Source organism: Triturus cristatus, chromosome 3_2 (genome assembly GCF_964204655.1).
Source record: "Triturus cristatus chromosome 3_2, aTriCri1.1, whole genome shotgun sequence".
Classification (NCBI taxonomy): domain Eukaryota; kingdom Metazoa; phylum Chordata; class Amphibia; order Caudata; family Salamandridae; genus Triturus; species Triturus cristatus.
Genome location: NC_140584.1, coordinates 72,000,182 through 72,017,724, shown reverse-complemented (window position 1 = coordinate 72,017,724; position 17,543 = coordinate 72,000,182). Strand labels below are relative to the sequence as shown.

Here is a 17,543-nt window from a genome sequence, read left to right as displayed (position 1 = left end):
TGATAAAGTTGCGTATTTGGGTGTGTAGTATGTGATATAATGATTGTGTGGATACCTTAATACTCAGTCAATAAAGAGCATTGTATTTATGGGTGGGAATATTTTACAATTGGTTTACATATTTACCCATTTGAGTGTCCCTTGTGTGATATAATAATTTATAATTGGCTTAATTTTTTATGATACAATGCAATTGTATATGGAGATGATAACTAGTATTATTATGTGTTTCTGTTCAATATTTTGTCATTTGACTTTGGGCATTGAGTTTTATACTGCAGGACAAAACAAAATTGTGTTGGGTGATATGCGGTTGTTCATGCTACTATATGGTGTGATTTAATGATGATATACATGGAGCAAAATCTTTTTAGTACAATTGAGATTGATGTGGGTAATTTTTAGTAAAACTTAATAGTGTGGTATGTAGTTTTATATATGCGGCTAAGTAATGTGATATATTTGATTGTTATACGATTTAATAGTGTTTAGTGCACACAATTGGATTACTGTGGCTGAATTAAGAGTGAAATAACAAACTGGGTGGTTGCTCTTTTGTAGAATATTATATAATTGTGTCCGACTATGCTGCTAGGTAAGACAGGCATGTGCGTCAGATCTTATATGCCCACGTGATAAGAATGATAAAGTCCTGTACTTGTTTAGGTTGTAGAGTATTTTATAATTATATGTATTCTCAAAGACATCTAATGCTCATGCTTTCCCTTTTTATACCCAGCCTGGTGCTCCTGGTTATTCTTAATCTGATGCTGTTCTACAGACTTTGGATGTTGGAGTATACAACTCAGACTCTCACAGCATGGCAGGGTCTGCGGCTTCAGGACAGGTACAGCCAAATGACCCTACTCTCACAGACTGCTGCAATCCTCAAACCCAATGTTATTCAATGCCTCTTCCATCAACTGACCTCTACTTCACAATTTATCTGGCCTTCTCCATCATAACATCTTATTGTCTTTCTTTGTTGTAAAGCATGACCATTCGTTTGGCAGGAGTACATAATTGCCTCATTCAGTAAAGATGTGTTTCATACATACATACATATATACCTCCCATCCAATTCCAAGGTGGATGGACTGTGGTGGCACATTTTCCAGCATATGCTAAAATGGCTGATTGCCGTCACCAGTTAGCCATCTGGCTCCCGTGCTGTATATGACAATGTTATGTGCCACATGATTCAGAGAGTGGACGTCAGGGAGACTTGGAGCCTGGAAGTGAAGTTATGATGATGGATCCTGGAAGCAACAGTGCTCTGAGGGAACCCAGGAGGTGGCTGTCTCACGTATTGCTCAAAAAGGAGATTTAAGGGGCTTCTCAGGAGTGGCTCAAAGTGTAAACAATTGAACCAAGAGTAGCTAACATGGCTGTGGGCAAGGAAACTCTGGAACCTTCCAAATAAATGATGTGTAGCTCTAACGGGTATCGGGAAATTACTTGGGCTTATCATTATTGGACAGCAGACACAATGCTGGGATTTCACCATGTCAGGCGAGCACTACACCTTTATTTTCCTTTACATTTTATTTTAACACACATAAACAGCTTGCGTACACTTGCACACACTTGTCTGTTTATAGCATACTCTAGTCCTTATGCAGGACATACTATTTCTTATAAAGGAAGCACTAGCAACAATAGGAACAATAGTTCACAAAATGATCGTGGGAGTGGAGACAAATTGTGAGTGGAAGAGAGAGAAAAAGTAAAGGCTGCCAGACATTAGGAGTTGGTGATGATGGTGGAGACATGGAATAGAAAACAAATGGAGAGGCACAATAAGGATGTTGGAGAGAGGCAGAAACAGATGCGGGACACCAGACTGAGTGGCAGAAGAGTGATGAGAAAGTGAGATCTGTCCATGGAATGCAGAGTGAGAAACAGACCACACTTCTTTGTGAAGAGGTGCAGAAGCCCTATTGAGTCTGGCAGAACTGGGACTTTTTCAGAGGCAAAAACTGATTTGTTCTAATTGTTTCTCAAACTAGTAGCAATACTGTGGACTGGTGTGTGTCCAGAGTAATTATCATTGGTTCAGGTTGACTCCAATATTATTAATAATTAGATTTGTGGTGTCCCATCAGCAGATGGTGAAAAGTGGAGTAAGATATTGACTGAATGGTAGACTGAGGAGGAAGTGGTTGCAGAGTGAGTGGCAGATAGGTGTTGGTGGAGCAAGAGAGACAGAGTGCATGAAAAGTGGAGGGTAGATAGTGGATGAACGAGTCATTGGCAGGCAATGGATAGCATGGTTTGTGGCAGCAGGAGAGATGTATGTAGAGTAAGAGAAAGGTTAAGTAAAAGTTCAAGACAGGTGGTGCCTCTAGAGGGTTATGCTTTCAAGTAAGGATGCATCACTTAAACCTACCATCACATTTTGCTTTTCTTCTGCCGTAGATTACCACAGTCACAGAATGAATGGGCCCAGTTGTTACAGAGCCAACAAAAGTACCATGACAGTGAGAGACAAAAATGGAGAGAGATCATCAAATCTTCAGTGATGCTTTTAGACCAGGTATGCAGAGAATGGAAATCTTTTTGTATTTCAAGAAGTTCTTGGACATTGCATCTAGTATTATGATCATTTGACATCACGCTGGTGAGTTCTTTTTTGGGCACAGCCCATATAATATCTTTGCCCATGCCCTTGCCTTACTCCCTGATAATAAAGCTACTTTAGGAAACAACATATGGTGATATAAGTGACTTGTCTTGTAGTGTGTTCTTTCCTTCCTTCAAGGAATGATACCTACTTTAGTTGTATTTAAATAAGTAAGGAATATCCTAGTTTCAATAACATTGGTTAGAGTGACTTTTGAAAATACAACTGACTCCTTAATTTTCGTCACACACTCATAAACAATATGCGCAACATTTTATCTCCCTTAAACCTTCTCATCCTTTGCTCCTGGACACCCTTGTTATACCTTCTGATACATAACCTGCTGTGCATCCTCTAGAGAAAGGTTAACTTCACTCCTACCTCCCCTGCACTGGATTTCTCTCATTCTGAACATAAGAGCTGCCATGCAAAGCATGTTTAGAGTTGCCTGCAAACACCTTGTAATCCAACTCAAATATTCACCTTTACGCCTCTTACTTAAGGTCAAAGTCAAAGACAGAGGTGCCGATTCACAAAGGGCCTCCGCACTTGTGGCGGGGCCCCACAGTTGAGGCGGGTGGGCCTGTACTCGCACCGGGGGCCCTCTGTGGATAACTGCAATACGGAGGTCCTGCCACGACTGCAGGACCTCCACCACGAGTGCATAGGTCCTTTGTGAATCGGGCCCAGAGTCTAAACAACTACTTAATCCCCTATAGATGAACTTTGAAGTAACTGCTGGTATCATAATGCATGATTCAGTCAGAAATTCACAAGCTGCACTAAGTCTTGGCATTGACTAATTGGAACCTTAACATAGGGTAGTGTTGTTTAAACAACCTTGGTATATGTAATTAATAGAGATATTGGGACAGCCACATTCCAAGCCTACAAATCAGCAAGACGCGCTGACCCAGCACAAATTAAACATTTGTTACCCCAGACCCCACATTCCCAATTTAGCCATGACTCCTGAAATCCTAGGGCTCTGTTCACAAAGACATACACAAGTATGTTTAGCGCTGCTTCACATACTCTTTAATGGAGTTCGGTGTAGATCTACACATGTCCTTATGTATGGAGGTCTTAGCTTAAGGAAGAGATGAAGTTGATAAAATACTTCCTTGAGGCCTACCACAAAATGGATAGGAACTTGTCACAGAAGAAAAGGTGACCTTCAGTGCAACCATCAGATCCACATTGGACTCTATGAACACCCCCTCCAGGGAAATGAACACTATTATGCTTCATAGACAGCACTCCTGGCTAATGGTGCCAGGCTTTTACCTAGAGTTGCAGAAGCACTAATCAGTGTCCCATTCAGTTTGCGGGGGGGGGGGGGGGGGGTACCTGTTAAGTCCTCTGGTCATTTCCATGTTGGAAAAGATTAAAAATGACTCTAAAAAGGCCATGGTGATGGGCGTGCTGCAGACCCAGACACCTAGGTCTGCCTTGCATAGATTGCAGCAAGAGGCAGCCCCAAATCACCAACCTCAAAGCAGCAATGTCAAAAGCAGCACCAGTCCTTTCAGAACATGCATGGATCCAAGTTACATGGCAAAGTTGAATGCAGTAGAAACAGCTCTGGCAAACGGAGAGGTGTTTCCATAGGGACACCTCTGCCTTTAAACAGTGACTTACCTGTTACTCTTCCTAATCACACATCACCTGGTGGGTGGAAAATTGTGCTGCTTTCTGTCACAATGGCAGGAAATAACCTTTGATAAATAGGTGTTCTCAATGGTACAACAGGGATACGTCTTGGTTTCACATCCACACTACCAAACATACCACCATGGTTCTATGCAGTGAGTTAAGACTACCTACTAAGACTATTGCAGGAGGAAGTGTAGGCACTCCTTACCTAAGGAGCCATAAATCCCATATAATCTTGCCAACATTTTAAAAGAGTCTATCCTATCTACTTTATTACACCCAGAAAGTAATGAACTCTCTGGCCAGTTCTATATCTCAGGTGTTCAACTGCTGTGTCCTCCCAGAGCACATCAAGATGACCAACATGCAAGATGTCATCCCTCTGCTCTGCCAAGGGGGTCACTTGGCAACTCTAAACAAGAAGGGTGCTTACTTGAACATCCCTAACCAATCACACCAGTGCCACCTGCACTGTGTGGTAAATGGACAACACTAGCAATTCAAAGTACTTCCCTTTGTAGTCACAGCAGCAAAGGGTGTTTACCAAATGCCTATTAGTAGTGACTGCACACCTGCACAGAAACACCATTTATGTGTTTGCTTACCTAAACGATTGGCTGATAAAGAGCAGCAGCTGGCAACAGAGTTGAGCACACACTCAAGTTACACTGTCTCTCTTAATCTAGGTTTCACAAGCAATGCCAAAATGTTGTATCTCTTACCACAGTATATCTAACCTGCTCTGGGATCTGTCCTAAACTGCAATACAGGAAAGCCTATCCAAGTCAAGAGATGGTGATAGAATTCCAACTAGGAGTGTGTGAAATTTGCATAATTTATTTTTGTGCAATAACAAAATATCTGAAAAATTACGCAAAGTTAAGTAAAATAAAAATAAGGCATCTTGCTCTAGTTTTTAGCATGAAGTTTGTCCTTGAATCCAAAACTGACATAAGTACACACTTAGTGCTAATAAAGCATGGCAACAACTCTATTTTATAAGGTTCTTTTTATTGTTAGCACAAAGATAAAATTACACATTTCAAGATGTGATGGGTGTTCCATTTCGCGAGCAGGCATACATAAACAAAAAACACATACGGCGGAGATCAATTACACAGATACTACAATAACATGTGTTCCATATATTCTCTTAGGAATCAGTAGGATAATGTATATGTCACAAAGTCAATAGTATATGTTTGGAATTACAATGAACCTCGAAAGTTCTGCCATGGACCCCATATTTAACGGAAATTATTTGGACATCTGCTTCCTTTTTATACAAATCATTCATCCCCCATTCACCAGTCCATGTCTGTTGTCCATCTTTCCATGTGAAGCAATATCGGAGAACCCAATAATTGCATAACGTTGCTCTGGGCCACCACTTAATCTAGGTAACAAAACAAGTGCTGGTCTCGCATACCCTCTTAGTCACCCCATACGCAAATGAGGCAGAGCTTTCCTTTTTGAGGTACCTGCAGTCCTGTGATACTTGTTGAAGTATGTACCACCTCCCTCCAGTGGGGTTGCAGATCAGGACAGTCCCACATCATATAAATGTTCCCCTCTAAAACTGCCCAAGAGGCATTGATTACTGTCTGCCCTGCCCATACTGGTCAGCAGTGTTTTAGTATAGTGGGTTCTATGTAAGATATTTTGCTGGGCAAGGCGAAATCCCACCTTAATCACCACTGTTTTAGGCCCAGAAAACACTTCAATCCATTCATTATCGAGAGCTCACCAACATCTTGATACCAGAGTCCCGTAAGAGCATCTAGTGCATCAGGTAGGTTCATAAGCTTTCTCATAGATCAGTGAGATTGCCTTGAGTACTCTGTCCTCCAGTGGATTAGCGCCTGGTACCTGGGTGCCATCTGGGATGTCCTTAGCAAGGGCATGGGGGAGGTACAAATAATAAAATGCTGTGTTCACCCACACATCTTTTAGAGCAGTAATCCCTATGAGGTCCCACGTCTGGAAGCCGAACAGGAATCCCATGACAGATTGTTTCTTGTAATGGTTGTATCCCACTGATGGAGCACCTTGTCCCACACTTGGAGCGTTACTCCAATATATGTTGGCCAGCTTGATCTATTTTTCTTCCTATTTAGGGCCTGCTATTTGTCCTCTCGACCTCATAAGTGCTCTATCGTTCCTCACAGTTGGGTCTCTTTGGTCAGCAAAGATTAAGTCGTTGACTACAACCAGTTGTGCAGTCCAACAATACCGCCTATTGTCCGGAAGGGCTATTCTTTCTCCATAACCCTCCCGGGTGAACATGAATAGGGTTAGCATTGTGTGCTGCAAATTCAATGCAGCTTCTTGGTCAGCAGTCTAGAAGAAACTCTTGTGAATAACGTAAGGCATGTATTACAATATGTAGAGAAATCTGGGCAGGACAGTCATCTTATATAGCGCTGCCCTGCCCAGTAGGAAGAGTGGTGTTGACTTCCAGTGTGTAGCGTCACTTCAAGATTTCTCCATTATAGTGTAGAGATTGTCCCTAATGAAATCATTAGGAGATTTGGTGATATGCAGTCCTAGGTATCCAAAACCCCACCTGGAGATCTGCACATCGCCCCTAGTTTTTTAGTAGAGAGATAAGCATTTGACCAGTTTATTTTAAGTCCACTGTACCTCCCAAATATTTGTATAGACTACATTATCCAGTCTGTGGATGTTTCGGGCTCAGCAACATATAGTACAATGTCATCCGGTTACAGTGAGATTTTCTCTACCCAGCCAGTAGTCCATTGCAGTCTACGTATCAGGGGATCTATTCTTACCCAGCATGCTAGAGTTGTATAAGTACTACCTTGTGAATGGATTACACCTTCTCCATACATCCACAGAGTTATACGTCTCCACAAATGTCATCAGCTGCATGCACCTACTACACTCGCTCTGCCTGTATCAATCAACTGTCATCTATTTCTATGTTGAAGCTTCTCCCAAAAATAAGTAATTCAGAAACTGTAGGATTTGATTCCTCAGCCCTATCAACCCCAACACTTGTAGGCGTGGGAGGAGGTAGATCGAGCCAGGTGTCAACGCCAATCCATTTTATCTACCAACTATCAAAACCTAGTGGCCCTAGTCATCCCCTATTATCTTCCCCTATTACCTTCTACACCTCTAGGGGAAAGATGTGTTTCAGCAATATTGCAACTTCTCTAGAGCCAGAGGTGTAACCTGCATGAGCCACCAAGCAATAGCCTCCCTCACCCTTTTACAATTGATACACCTCAGGTGGGCTTCCTGAAGTAGGACTAGATCCCGGGAGTCATGCTTAAGGTATTGGTAGATTATGCAGCTCTTAATTTTACATCCCATTCCACTAACATTCCAGGAGAGTAGCAATATATGTCCCTCCTTTAGGGCTTCAGTACTGCCTGCTATTTATTGGTGTCAATCCCATCAGGGCTATTTCTCGCCACTCAGGATTGTCACTCATCCTGCCCTCAGTGGACAGCATCACCGCAAGAAACATCACCTCCAACCAATCCATAACGGATCCATCCCGGCTCATCAGGTCAAAACTACGCGCCACCCCAATTTTCTGGGAGCCTGTTGCCCAAAACTTAGGAAACTAATCAACTGCAATAGAAAAGATAAGTAAGGTAGTGACATTTTTGTTTCTCAGTAACCTCCCCTATTGAAATGTTTAGCACCATCCAGCACACACTGTTGCATTTATATCATATTCTTCATGCATGTACCCCCTGTATCAGACAGTTGTTTGTTGGATATCAAGTTAAGTAGGCCCTCTCCACCCTGAGTGGCCTTCATATAGTGTCCATCTCTACAGTACAAAATTCTCAATTAGTGGCTTGTGGTGCATGGTTGTCAAATTCAAGGAAGTGTAGGTCATCAGAGCGAGGCCTCGGCTCTAGGGTCAGCAATGTGTGAATCGCTTTTTCCAAATGTCTACTGGCAGTATCCATCTGACACCCACTGTGCTGAACAATGCAGATCTGACCACACTTCGAGGCAATCCACGCCTCCTCCAGTGTTGAAGTTCTATGTTTTTCCATCAGCTGTGACTCAGTTTGGTAGGATAAAGCATCATTGGTTTGATCCAATGCTGCCATAGGCGAGGTTTGACCTCATCAAATGAACGCTGTTGCCTTTACACAACCATGATAAAGGTTTGGAAGATATGCATTATGGCATTTTCTAATTTCAGATCTCCTAGATATAATACAGTCTGTAAGATGACATCTCGTCCCGTAAATTAAATATCCTGGCTATTATGGTCTGAGGAAGTAGTCCCGGTCAGTGCCGTGGGACTGGAGCCCTTTGGGCACACTCGATGGAGGAAAATCTGGAGAGCCCTTTCCATTTAAGGTGATTTGGGACCAGCTCTTCTACAAATTGATTAGCACTTGGGCCCTCAGCCCATTTCGGCACCCTCATAAGGCGTATGCAATTCCTTCACAATCGCCCCTGTGCATCTTCCACTCAGGCCTATAGGTCTACAGTATCTTTCTTGAGCCTGTAGACTTAGGATTTTAGTGTCATTACATTGTCCTTCAATGAGATAATAGTCATTTCTGCTAATCTCACCTGGTTGTTTACCTTTCGGAGGTCGGCGCTGGAGAGATATCTCAACTGGGATACTGTCAATATTAGATTTCAGGGTGGATTTTGTGTCCCGTACCATGCACATGAGATCTATTAATGTGCCTCCCCCGTTCATCCTGTCATTCTACAGGTGTGATTGGCTGTTCCTTTGGCTTGCCTTTTTGCCCCCAGAAGATTTCAAGAATGCATATTTGTCAAGATTGTGGTTTTTGATCTGCTCTTCCCTTTTATCTTTGCCCATATCATGGTGGTTGAGCTAAGGATCGCCCACAAGGCGGAGAAGCAAAACAGTGTGGGGCGGGTTGGAGTCTGTTCATATCCAGGGGGCCTGGTATGGGACCGCCGTGCGAAGCCAACCTCGGGTACTGCACGACTGGCAGGAAGCATTGTCTTCAATTGGGGGTCCTCACATGGGAACTATAGAGGGACCCGAGCACTCAGGACCACGTTCAGGGAATAGATTTTACCCCGGGGGCCCAATGAGGCACAGGAGCTACACAATGAGCGCTAAACAATGGAGAAGGGGTCACCCCTTCACGGCCACCAAATGACAGCTAGGGCACTGGTCCCACTCAACTCACGCAGAACCCAGTCATGTTGTGCTGCACTCACCCCAAACCGAATGCAATGTTTTATGAGCTGCAGTCATCTGCGAAAGGCCAGGGAAAAGAGTCACTTACAGGCCATCGGGCAAGAGTCCCATCTCCCTGTGCAGAGCCAGGATGAGCGGGATCCCCTGCATTGCCACCACAATCACTACTGTGCAATACTAGCAGAGGCTGCAATACTCTGTTTCCCCAGTGGGCCGCACCCACTACAACCTCGATGGCTGTGCACGTAATCCTGTAGGCCAGTAGAGGTTGCAATAAGTGCCTCAACAAGGCCTCCGTTCACAGGGGTGGCAGGGCAGATCTCGCTCCTCCTCCACTCTCTCTCTGGCCACTGCTTGACTCGCAACGTATGGTTAGGCCTTGCGGAATTGCTCCTTCAACGCCACCAGCTGTCTCAGACTCAGGAGGCTGTCTCGTCTGCAGCTCATCTCTGGGGGCGGAGGACATCCCTCCACTAAAGCAGATGTCCCAGTCCTAGTGTGGCAGGCAGGGATAGTGCTGGATTTCTTACAGGATATTGGTGGATATTAACAAGCCGAGTGCAGAGCTGCACTAGAATGCTGCCATCCTATTTTGGCATTAAGCCACACCCCCAACAACAAGAGTTACTATTGTTCTGTCCATACATGCTGTTCTGATAATCCATCGCTAGGATTTTTTACGCAAGCCACCACCAATTACGCTACATGGCATAATGGCGTAATTTTGCATAAAAAGTGTAATGCATGTTTTCAGAAATTATGCTTCAATAATTTAAATTTCACCCATGCCCAATTCCTTTGACTGCTGACTCTTTTTCAGGCATCATGTGACTATGGTGAGGACTGTAATGAAACTTCTGAGGTTGATGTCATTGTGCATAGTCATTACGCTGCATGCTAGATTACATACAAGGCCATGCAAGAGTGCTTAGCAAGGCAATGGTCAGTAAGCGGCGGGCCAATGGTAAGATCTAGTATTACTAAGGGCCAGAACCCGGAGCGCTCTCTTGTGGTGACAACATAAACATGTCGCTGGGTAGTCCATTTCTGGACTTGTTACCACATGTGGCCTTTACTATGGTTACCTCACTCAGAGTGGAGTGTATATTTGCCCTATATGATTATTCAGGGAACCTGGAAAGGAGAGCAGCAGGGATGCCACATCAATTGGTTGGAGCTCACATCAATACAATTAGACTCAGGGTATTTTGCCCTCTCATTTGAAGCAAAATGATATCAGGACAGAAAACATGACAGTGTTGTACTACATCCAGCGTTAGCCCAAAAGAAATGCAATTGGGCCATTCAGAATCACATTCTGCTACTATTGGAGCATCTCCCAGGAGTGAAATTTTTTTGTGAACCTCTTAAGCAAGATACATCAACAAATGGAAAATTAATTCTCAAGGACTTCACTATTAAGATGGAGTAACATAGAATACTCTCTCAATCGATCTGTTTGCCACTGTGCAGAAAGTAAAAAGCCAAAACATTGCCTCCATGTTCCCAAACACATAATCAATGGATTGTATGTTTGAACCACGCACGCATTTCCCATGCATGCATTTACAATGCAGTCTGAACCACTAATGCATCTTTACAACGTATTCCTTTACTATGCAAGTAACTAGAATATCTTGCCTTAGGGAAAGCGCTGGACTTCGGACTAGTGTCATTTACTATTTCAACTCCAGTCTGCAAAAGTAGAGAAAGTGTTGGACATAAAGTCCAACATCAGTCAAACAATGCTTTCCCTTAGGAAAGTTGTTGAAGTTACTATGTGTTAAAGGAATGTGTTGTAAATACACATTTGTGGTTCAGACCTCATTGTAAAGGCACAGCGTGGTTCGAGCTGCTTATTAAAGGCTGTTTCCTGTAATCAGTGGGCAATGCACTTTGGATGAACTAATCGGAATTTGCTTATGCTTTTCCTCTACTCCTGATCCCGTATGTGGTGAGAAAAATGCAGTATCAATGACTCATTCTCACGTCATCAACTTGAGTAGGGCAAGGCAGCCATAGTATTCCATGCTGCAAGAACTGTTGATGCATCCTTTTTTTAGAAGTTACCATTCAGACAAGACCTCTTCACTCAGCATCTGGGTCAGCTAAGACACCCTGACCTTCATCAGTTACTTCTAGCACTTTGCACTGGATGTCCTAGAATTTGGTTTTGCAGCTTGTAACTTTTCTGGATTCAAATGCTGTGCATTATTCCACTATATAGTGCTTGGGTCCGGAACTCTCCCCTTGTATAGTAGTCCACTTGCTTTTCTCTTTTTTGTTGATGTGCGACTATGGTCCCCACCATTTGGTGCTTTTTCCATCCTCCTCTGGCATCAGGCTCTCTGTTATGTTATGTTATGTTAAATGGTTTATAAAGCGCTCAACTCACCCTGGGGCATCTCGGCGCTGACTAGTAGACTAACATCCTGGACAGAAAACAGTAAAGAGAACTAAAATGAGAGTTAAAAACAGGAAGGCTTTCAGCTGTTTCCTAAAAAGTTTATACTTAGGAATTGATCGCAAAGTCTGGGGAAGCTGATTCCAATATTTTGGAGCAAGATATGAAAAAGCTCTGCCTCCCGTCCGGGTTAGACGGAAACGAGGGAGCTGAAGGAGGCCCTGCAAGCTAGATCTAAGACTCCTAGATGGACAGTATTTAAAGAGTTTTTTTGTAGATAGAGGGGGCCTCTATTGTTCAGCGCATTATAGGTGAAACAGCAAATCTTGAAAAAGGATCTCTTTTTCACCGTTAACCAGTGTAAATCTCTGAGCAAAGGAAGAGAGGGGGAGCCTGCCGGTTGATTAAAGATCATTCTTGCTGCTGTGTTCTGAACCACCTGTAGCTTAGCTAGGTGGGTCTCTCCTACTTCTGCCAGCAGTGCATTACCATAATCCAAACGGCTGGTTACCAAAGCCTGCACTAGGGTCCTACGATGACAGGTAGGCATATTTGGAAGGATTTTTTGCAGAAGCCGGAGGCTATAATGGCATGAGGTAGATGTGGCCACGATATGGTCCTTCATGGACAGCAACCGATCCATTTTTATGCCCAGGTTTTTTACTGAAAGTTTAGGAGTGGGGGCAGAGCCCAATTGAACAGGCCACCAATCGTCAGACCAGACATCAGTTGCTTTACCCAACAGCATAATCTCTGATTTGTCTTGATTCAGCTGCAGGAAATTGTCCGTCATCCAATCCTAAATCATCTTCATGCCATATGCAAAGCGAATTTTCTCATTCTCTAAGTTGTCTCCAATGGTGAACATCAGCTGTGTATCATCTGCATAGGAGATGATCTCGAAGCCTAACTGTTCAACTATCCTCGCCAAAGCTGACATGTAAATATTGAAGAGGGTAGGGCTTAGACTAGAGCGCTGCGGAACGCCCCTCCCTAAAGACATTTTGGCCAAGGTATCGGGACCCAGTATGACTGTTTGAGTTCTGTCAGCCAAGAAATGTTGTATCCACTTCAGGGCAGTCCCTTTGATACCACCAGAGGCTAATCTATCTGCCATCCTTTATATGCGAGATGGTATCAAAAGCTGCGGAGAGATCTAAGAGAATCAGTATCGCTGAACCCCCCCGAGTCTACTGTTCGTCTAAGCGAATCTGTCACTGCCAATACGGCTGAAGCCTTGCCGGAAACCCGATTGTGAAGTGTCCAAGATTCCATTTTGTTCCAAATAAGAACAAAGTTGTCTATTTATAGTACCTTCCAACAATTTTCCCAAGAGTGGTAGTAGGGAAATGGGCCGGTAGTTTGAGAGGATTGAAGGGTCCGCCCTCTCCCCGGAAGTCTCCACTCATGGTCGCCATATTCACATTTTTTTCTTTTCTGTCATTGGATCTGCAAGCATTGTGAAGGTCTCTCTCTAAGCACTCAAAGAAAGAAGAGGAAAGAAAACAGCGTTTTGTTGAGGAAAACGGAGAAGACCATCGTCATTACAAAGTAAAGGAGATTTACCCAGAATTTCTACCGAATTACATGGGAAAAATCATCAACTTAAGTGGACCTTGCATCGAATCAAAGACGGAAAAGGCACAAACAGGGGGCTCTCTGCTCTGAATGAACACACCATTTCGTTTATGCCCAGAGTGCCACCATAAATTTGCCCAGAGGTGTGCAATCTCTTCCTGCTAATAGAACACAAAACTGACTCCTCTGAGGCGTGTTCAGAGTTCAAGCTGAAAATGCTGAAGACAATAGAGAAACAAAGGCAGGCACACTATGCCATGCAGGGGCAGAAGGAAACTCCTTCACCAGAGATCAAGGACTAAGATTATGCAGCTGAAGAAGAGAATGGAGAGGGCTTTGACACCGGAGGATTTATTATCAATTTTGAAAAGGAGCACAAAAGTCCGAAGTAGAAGCTCATGCACGTAACGCTGAAAAATATAGGAGCAGTTAAACCTAAAGCTTCGAACTTTAAACCACATAATGTAGATGTCGACATCAACCAAAGGTAAGTAAAAATATATTTTGCAGATATACGATTGAAATACGACCATAAGACTGAATAATACAAGTAACTTTATGGTCATATTTTGCATTGTATGAATCCTACCCCTTCATGAAAGTTGTGGGGAAATATGCTCCGGTTCCAAGTTTTAAGTTTCTCCCTGCAGTTTCAGGATTGCATTTAGGCAGAAACATATGCCCATGCCTATGCAGAAATCCATGTGTGTGGAAAATGCCATCTGTAGATTTACCTCTGTTACGAGACCCTTTAGTATTTGTTTATTTCCAATTACATGACAAATGCAAAACATCTCAAGGAAGTTAGGAGTCCTCCAACACGCACTTCCTATGCTGGCAGGATGATGTCATTAGTTTGCATTGTCATTTTGTCTTTTATTTGCATCGACAGATACCATAGTTCAGGATTTGTTGACATTACAACAAAGTGGATTGTTTGACAGCTCTAGTAGATAATGATGGGCAACAATAGCCACCTATTTCCAAAACAGAGATTTTGTCTTTATTTTATACAAGTGTTGATGTACTACATTGACAAATCAATTGTTTGTAGCTTTTTACCTCCACATCTAGGAAAAACAATTTCAAAGGCTGTAATTGCAAGATGGATTGTAAGGTGCGTTCAAGTTATGCCTGAGGGAAATGTGCGCTACAAGGAAAGCTTCATGCACATTCTACACATAAGAAGGGTACCATCATGGCTTTTTTGGGAAGCATTCCTTTACTGGATACATTTCTTCCATAAAATGGACATCTGTTCTCGATTTTGAACATACTGTGTGTATATTTTTCAATGTAAAGAAGCACAAATGGGCCAAATTCTGTTACAAAAAGGATTCACTGCTCCAACTTGTCAGTTATGTCATCCACTACTGTAGAGGTGGGGTATACTGCTTATATGTTTACGCCCAGCAGTGATGTATACGCTTGCTGGGAAAAAAAATCTTTTCAGGAACAGTCGGTTTAATGATTGTGGTGTTGTATTTTCAGCTGGATCCTCCTTATTTCCTTTCTAGAAAGATAGAATGATAATCTTATGCTGCTTTCTGGTTCCTATTACTGTATGGGACACCACATACTCAGATGTCTGTGTTCCCATGGCTGAAAGATACATTATCAAAGGGGGAGCTTGTGTACTGATGCTTTATGGACTTTCGGAGGGGGTCAGTATGAGACATTCTACGCATGCTCAGTTCTAAAACAAAGACTTTTACAAAAACAGTTTGCTGTATTACGAACCAAACACTGGATAACAGGAGAGTGCTGTAAAGTGAGTCTTAAAGTTTATTAGCTTTATTTCATTATTATGAAAGCATGTAAACTTGCACAAAAATACATTAACAAGCTCTTTGAAAAAACAATAGATTAAAACTAGTCTACTTCACATACTATTAGAAGATGACTCAAGAATTTAAAAAAATCATTTGATCATGCTTATGCACAGCAAATTTTAAAAGAACAGCCAACTGAATGACATACATGAGGACTGGGCAACATATGTAAATAGTACAACTCGGAACTATGGGCGTATAGAAATCTTACACAGCTGACCATCGCTGAAAATAATTTTTTTCATGCGATTTCTAGTCTTCCCAAGAGTACTCCCTCACTCCCATTGCTTAGCGACATGGGAAGGCATCCTCTAGCAAGGCTCTGTCCACTGCTATATTGGTGCTGAATTTGGGTCACACCCGAGTTAACCACCTTTGCAAGTGGACTCAGGGATGTCTTCGCTGCTGATCGCCACCATAAAATAAGGTGGCTGAGTGATATCAAGGGGGCACTGGCTTCAATTGGTTTGAACAATTTATGGGAGAGCTCGAGTGACCTATTGTCTGTGCCTAAAGCTGTACTGAAGAGCAAATACTGGGACATGGTGGGTCAAAACACCAGCAGGCTGAGCGATAGTACGACGCTGATTGGGGGGTTTGTGTTAGTTAAACCTCATCCTCACCTTGAACCATATTGGGATACTATCTCCAAACCCCTTGACCGAAAACTTTATTTCCAATTTAGTCAGCTCCTTACCTTTAAAATCCTTTACTTCAAATTGGTCAGATTCGGGAGATAACAAGTGCCTATATTGTGCTGAACATATAGAAACCTATTCACATGTTCTTTTTGTATGTCCTGCCTATGCCATCCCGCGAAAGACATGGCTAGTGCCTTTATGTAAGAACCTGGTCACTAGGCAATGTAGCGAAGCTTTAAGAATTTTGAGGACTGATCCCTCACTTCGCTATGCTATTCCCCTAGCCAAACTCCTAAAGTGGGCTTGGTGCATCAGATCAAAAACTGCATCAATATAGAATAATAATGCTCCTTTGCTATCAGATTTCCACTCTGTTGCAGTATTAATTTGATTTTTATAGGGTATTAACTGAATTCCACTGCGTGAAACTTTTACTATTTGCATTTTATATTGTGGTAATAACTTTTTTAACCTTTTATCCAATTCATTTATGAATGAGTTTTATTACATGTCTGATTTTATTGGTCTGATATTTATATTGGCTATCCACCATTTGATTTATCCTGTGTTGTCTGGTTTGTCTTGCGGTTTGTGACATTTTGTGTGGTGATATATATCATATTATATATCGTGTTACCACTGTACATAGTGTATGTTATGTGATTCCATGGAGGTACCAACGGCAAGACCACTTTTAGGATGAAACGATTAATGGCTGTTTTAAAAAAATATATTTTGTACACATTGACACAGTTTGACTTGTAAGATCTATTCAGTAGTTAAATTATTAATGCTTTTATGACACTATTGTCGAAATAAAGCTTTTTGAAGTGAAGTGAAGTAAATAGTACAACATTGGTTTATATTGATGAAATACATAAAGTTTAACAACAGTTTTAAAAAATTGCGTTTTGGAAAATTTATAATATTTACAGAAAAGGCAAAGTGTGCAAGGTATTAATAGAACGTTGATCAGAGGGACAAATGATAATCGAAGCAGTGTTATATTGGTCAGGGAGGAAACATACATCACCTCTAATTGTCCCTAGCCAAAATTTGGTAAATAGCATCCTTTCCCAGGGATTCTTAACCAAACATAGGTACGGAGCAAAACCAGTGGTGGTTTGAATAATGACATATTCCTGCAGCATTGGTTTCTCCATAGCCTTCCCTCTGTGGCTGTTTTGAAAAGAGACATGCATAAAATGTTCGAGGCTCTCAAATCGACATTCTCTATCAACCGGTGCAATATAAACTAAACTGGTCTTCCAATGGCTGTGCAAAGATCCTTAATGTATTTAAGCCATGGGACCGTGTGGCTCCTATCACATGAGAGGCAATTGCTAATAACTTCTTGATTGAGAGTAGCATGTTTGTTTGCCTTTATAGACAGACAGAGTGACAAAGGTGCCAGCTTAATTCGAACTTCTACATAAACTAACTCTAGTTCTTCAAATGAGAAATATGGCGCGTGGAAAGTGGTAGTTCTAACAAGCGTCTGCAAAATCATTTGTAATAAGTTTGCAACTTGGTGGTATCTTGATAACCTCAAATTTCAGCCCCATAAATGAGAACCGGTACACATTTACGTTGGTAAATTTCTAAGAGGGGCCAAGTTGGTTTATTT

The 17,543-nt window shown here is 42.3% G+C and overlaps 1 protein-coding gene across 6 annotated transcripts in view; it reads left to right on the top strand.

Moving 5' to 3' along the window:
* The window catches only part of GRAMD1B (GRAM domain containing 1B), a 950,052-nt gene that overhangs the window by 911,763 nt on the left and 20,746 nt on the right, over positions 1 to 17,543 (top strand). For all 6 annotated transcript variants that reach the window (XM_085647254.1, XM_085647256.1, XM_085647255.1 and 3 more), the window contains 2 exons: positions 740 to 847; positions 2,419 to 2,536. In XM_085647254.1, the coding sequence (XP_085503380.1) occupies positions 740 to 847; positions 2,419 to 2,536 (226 nt within the window). The remainder of the gene's footprint in view (positions 1 to 739; positions 848 to 2,418; positions 2,537 to 17,543) is intronic.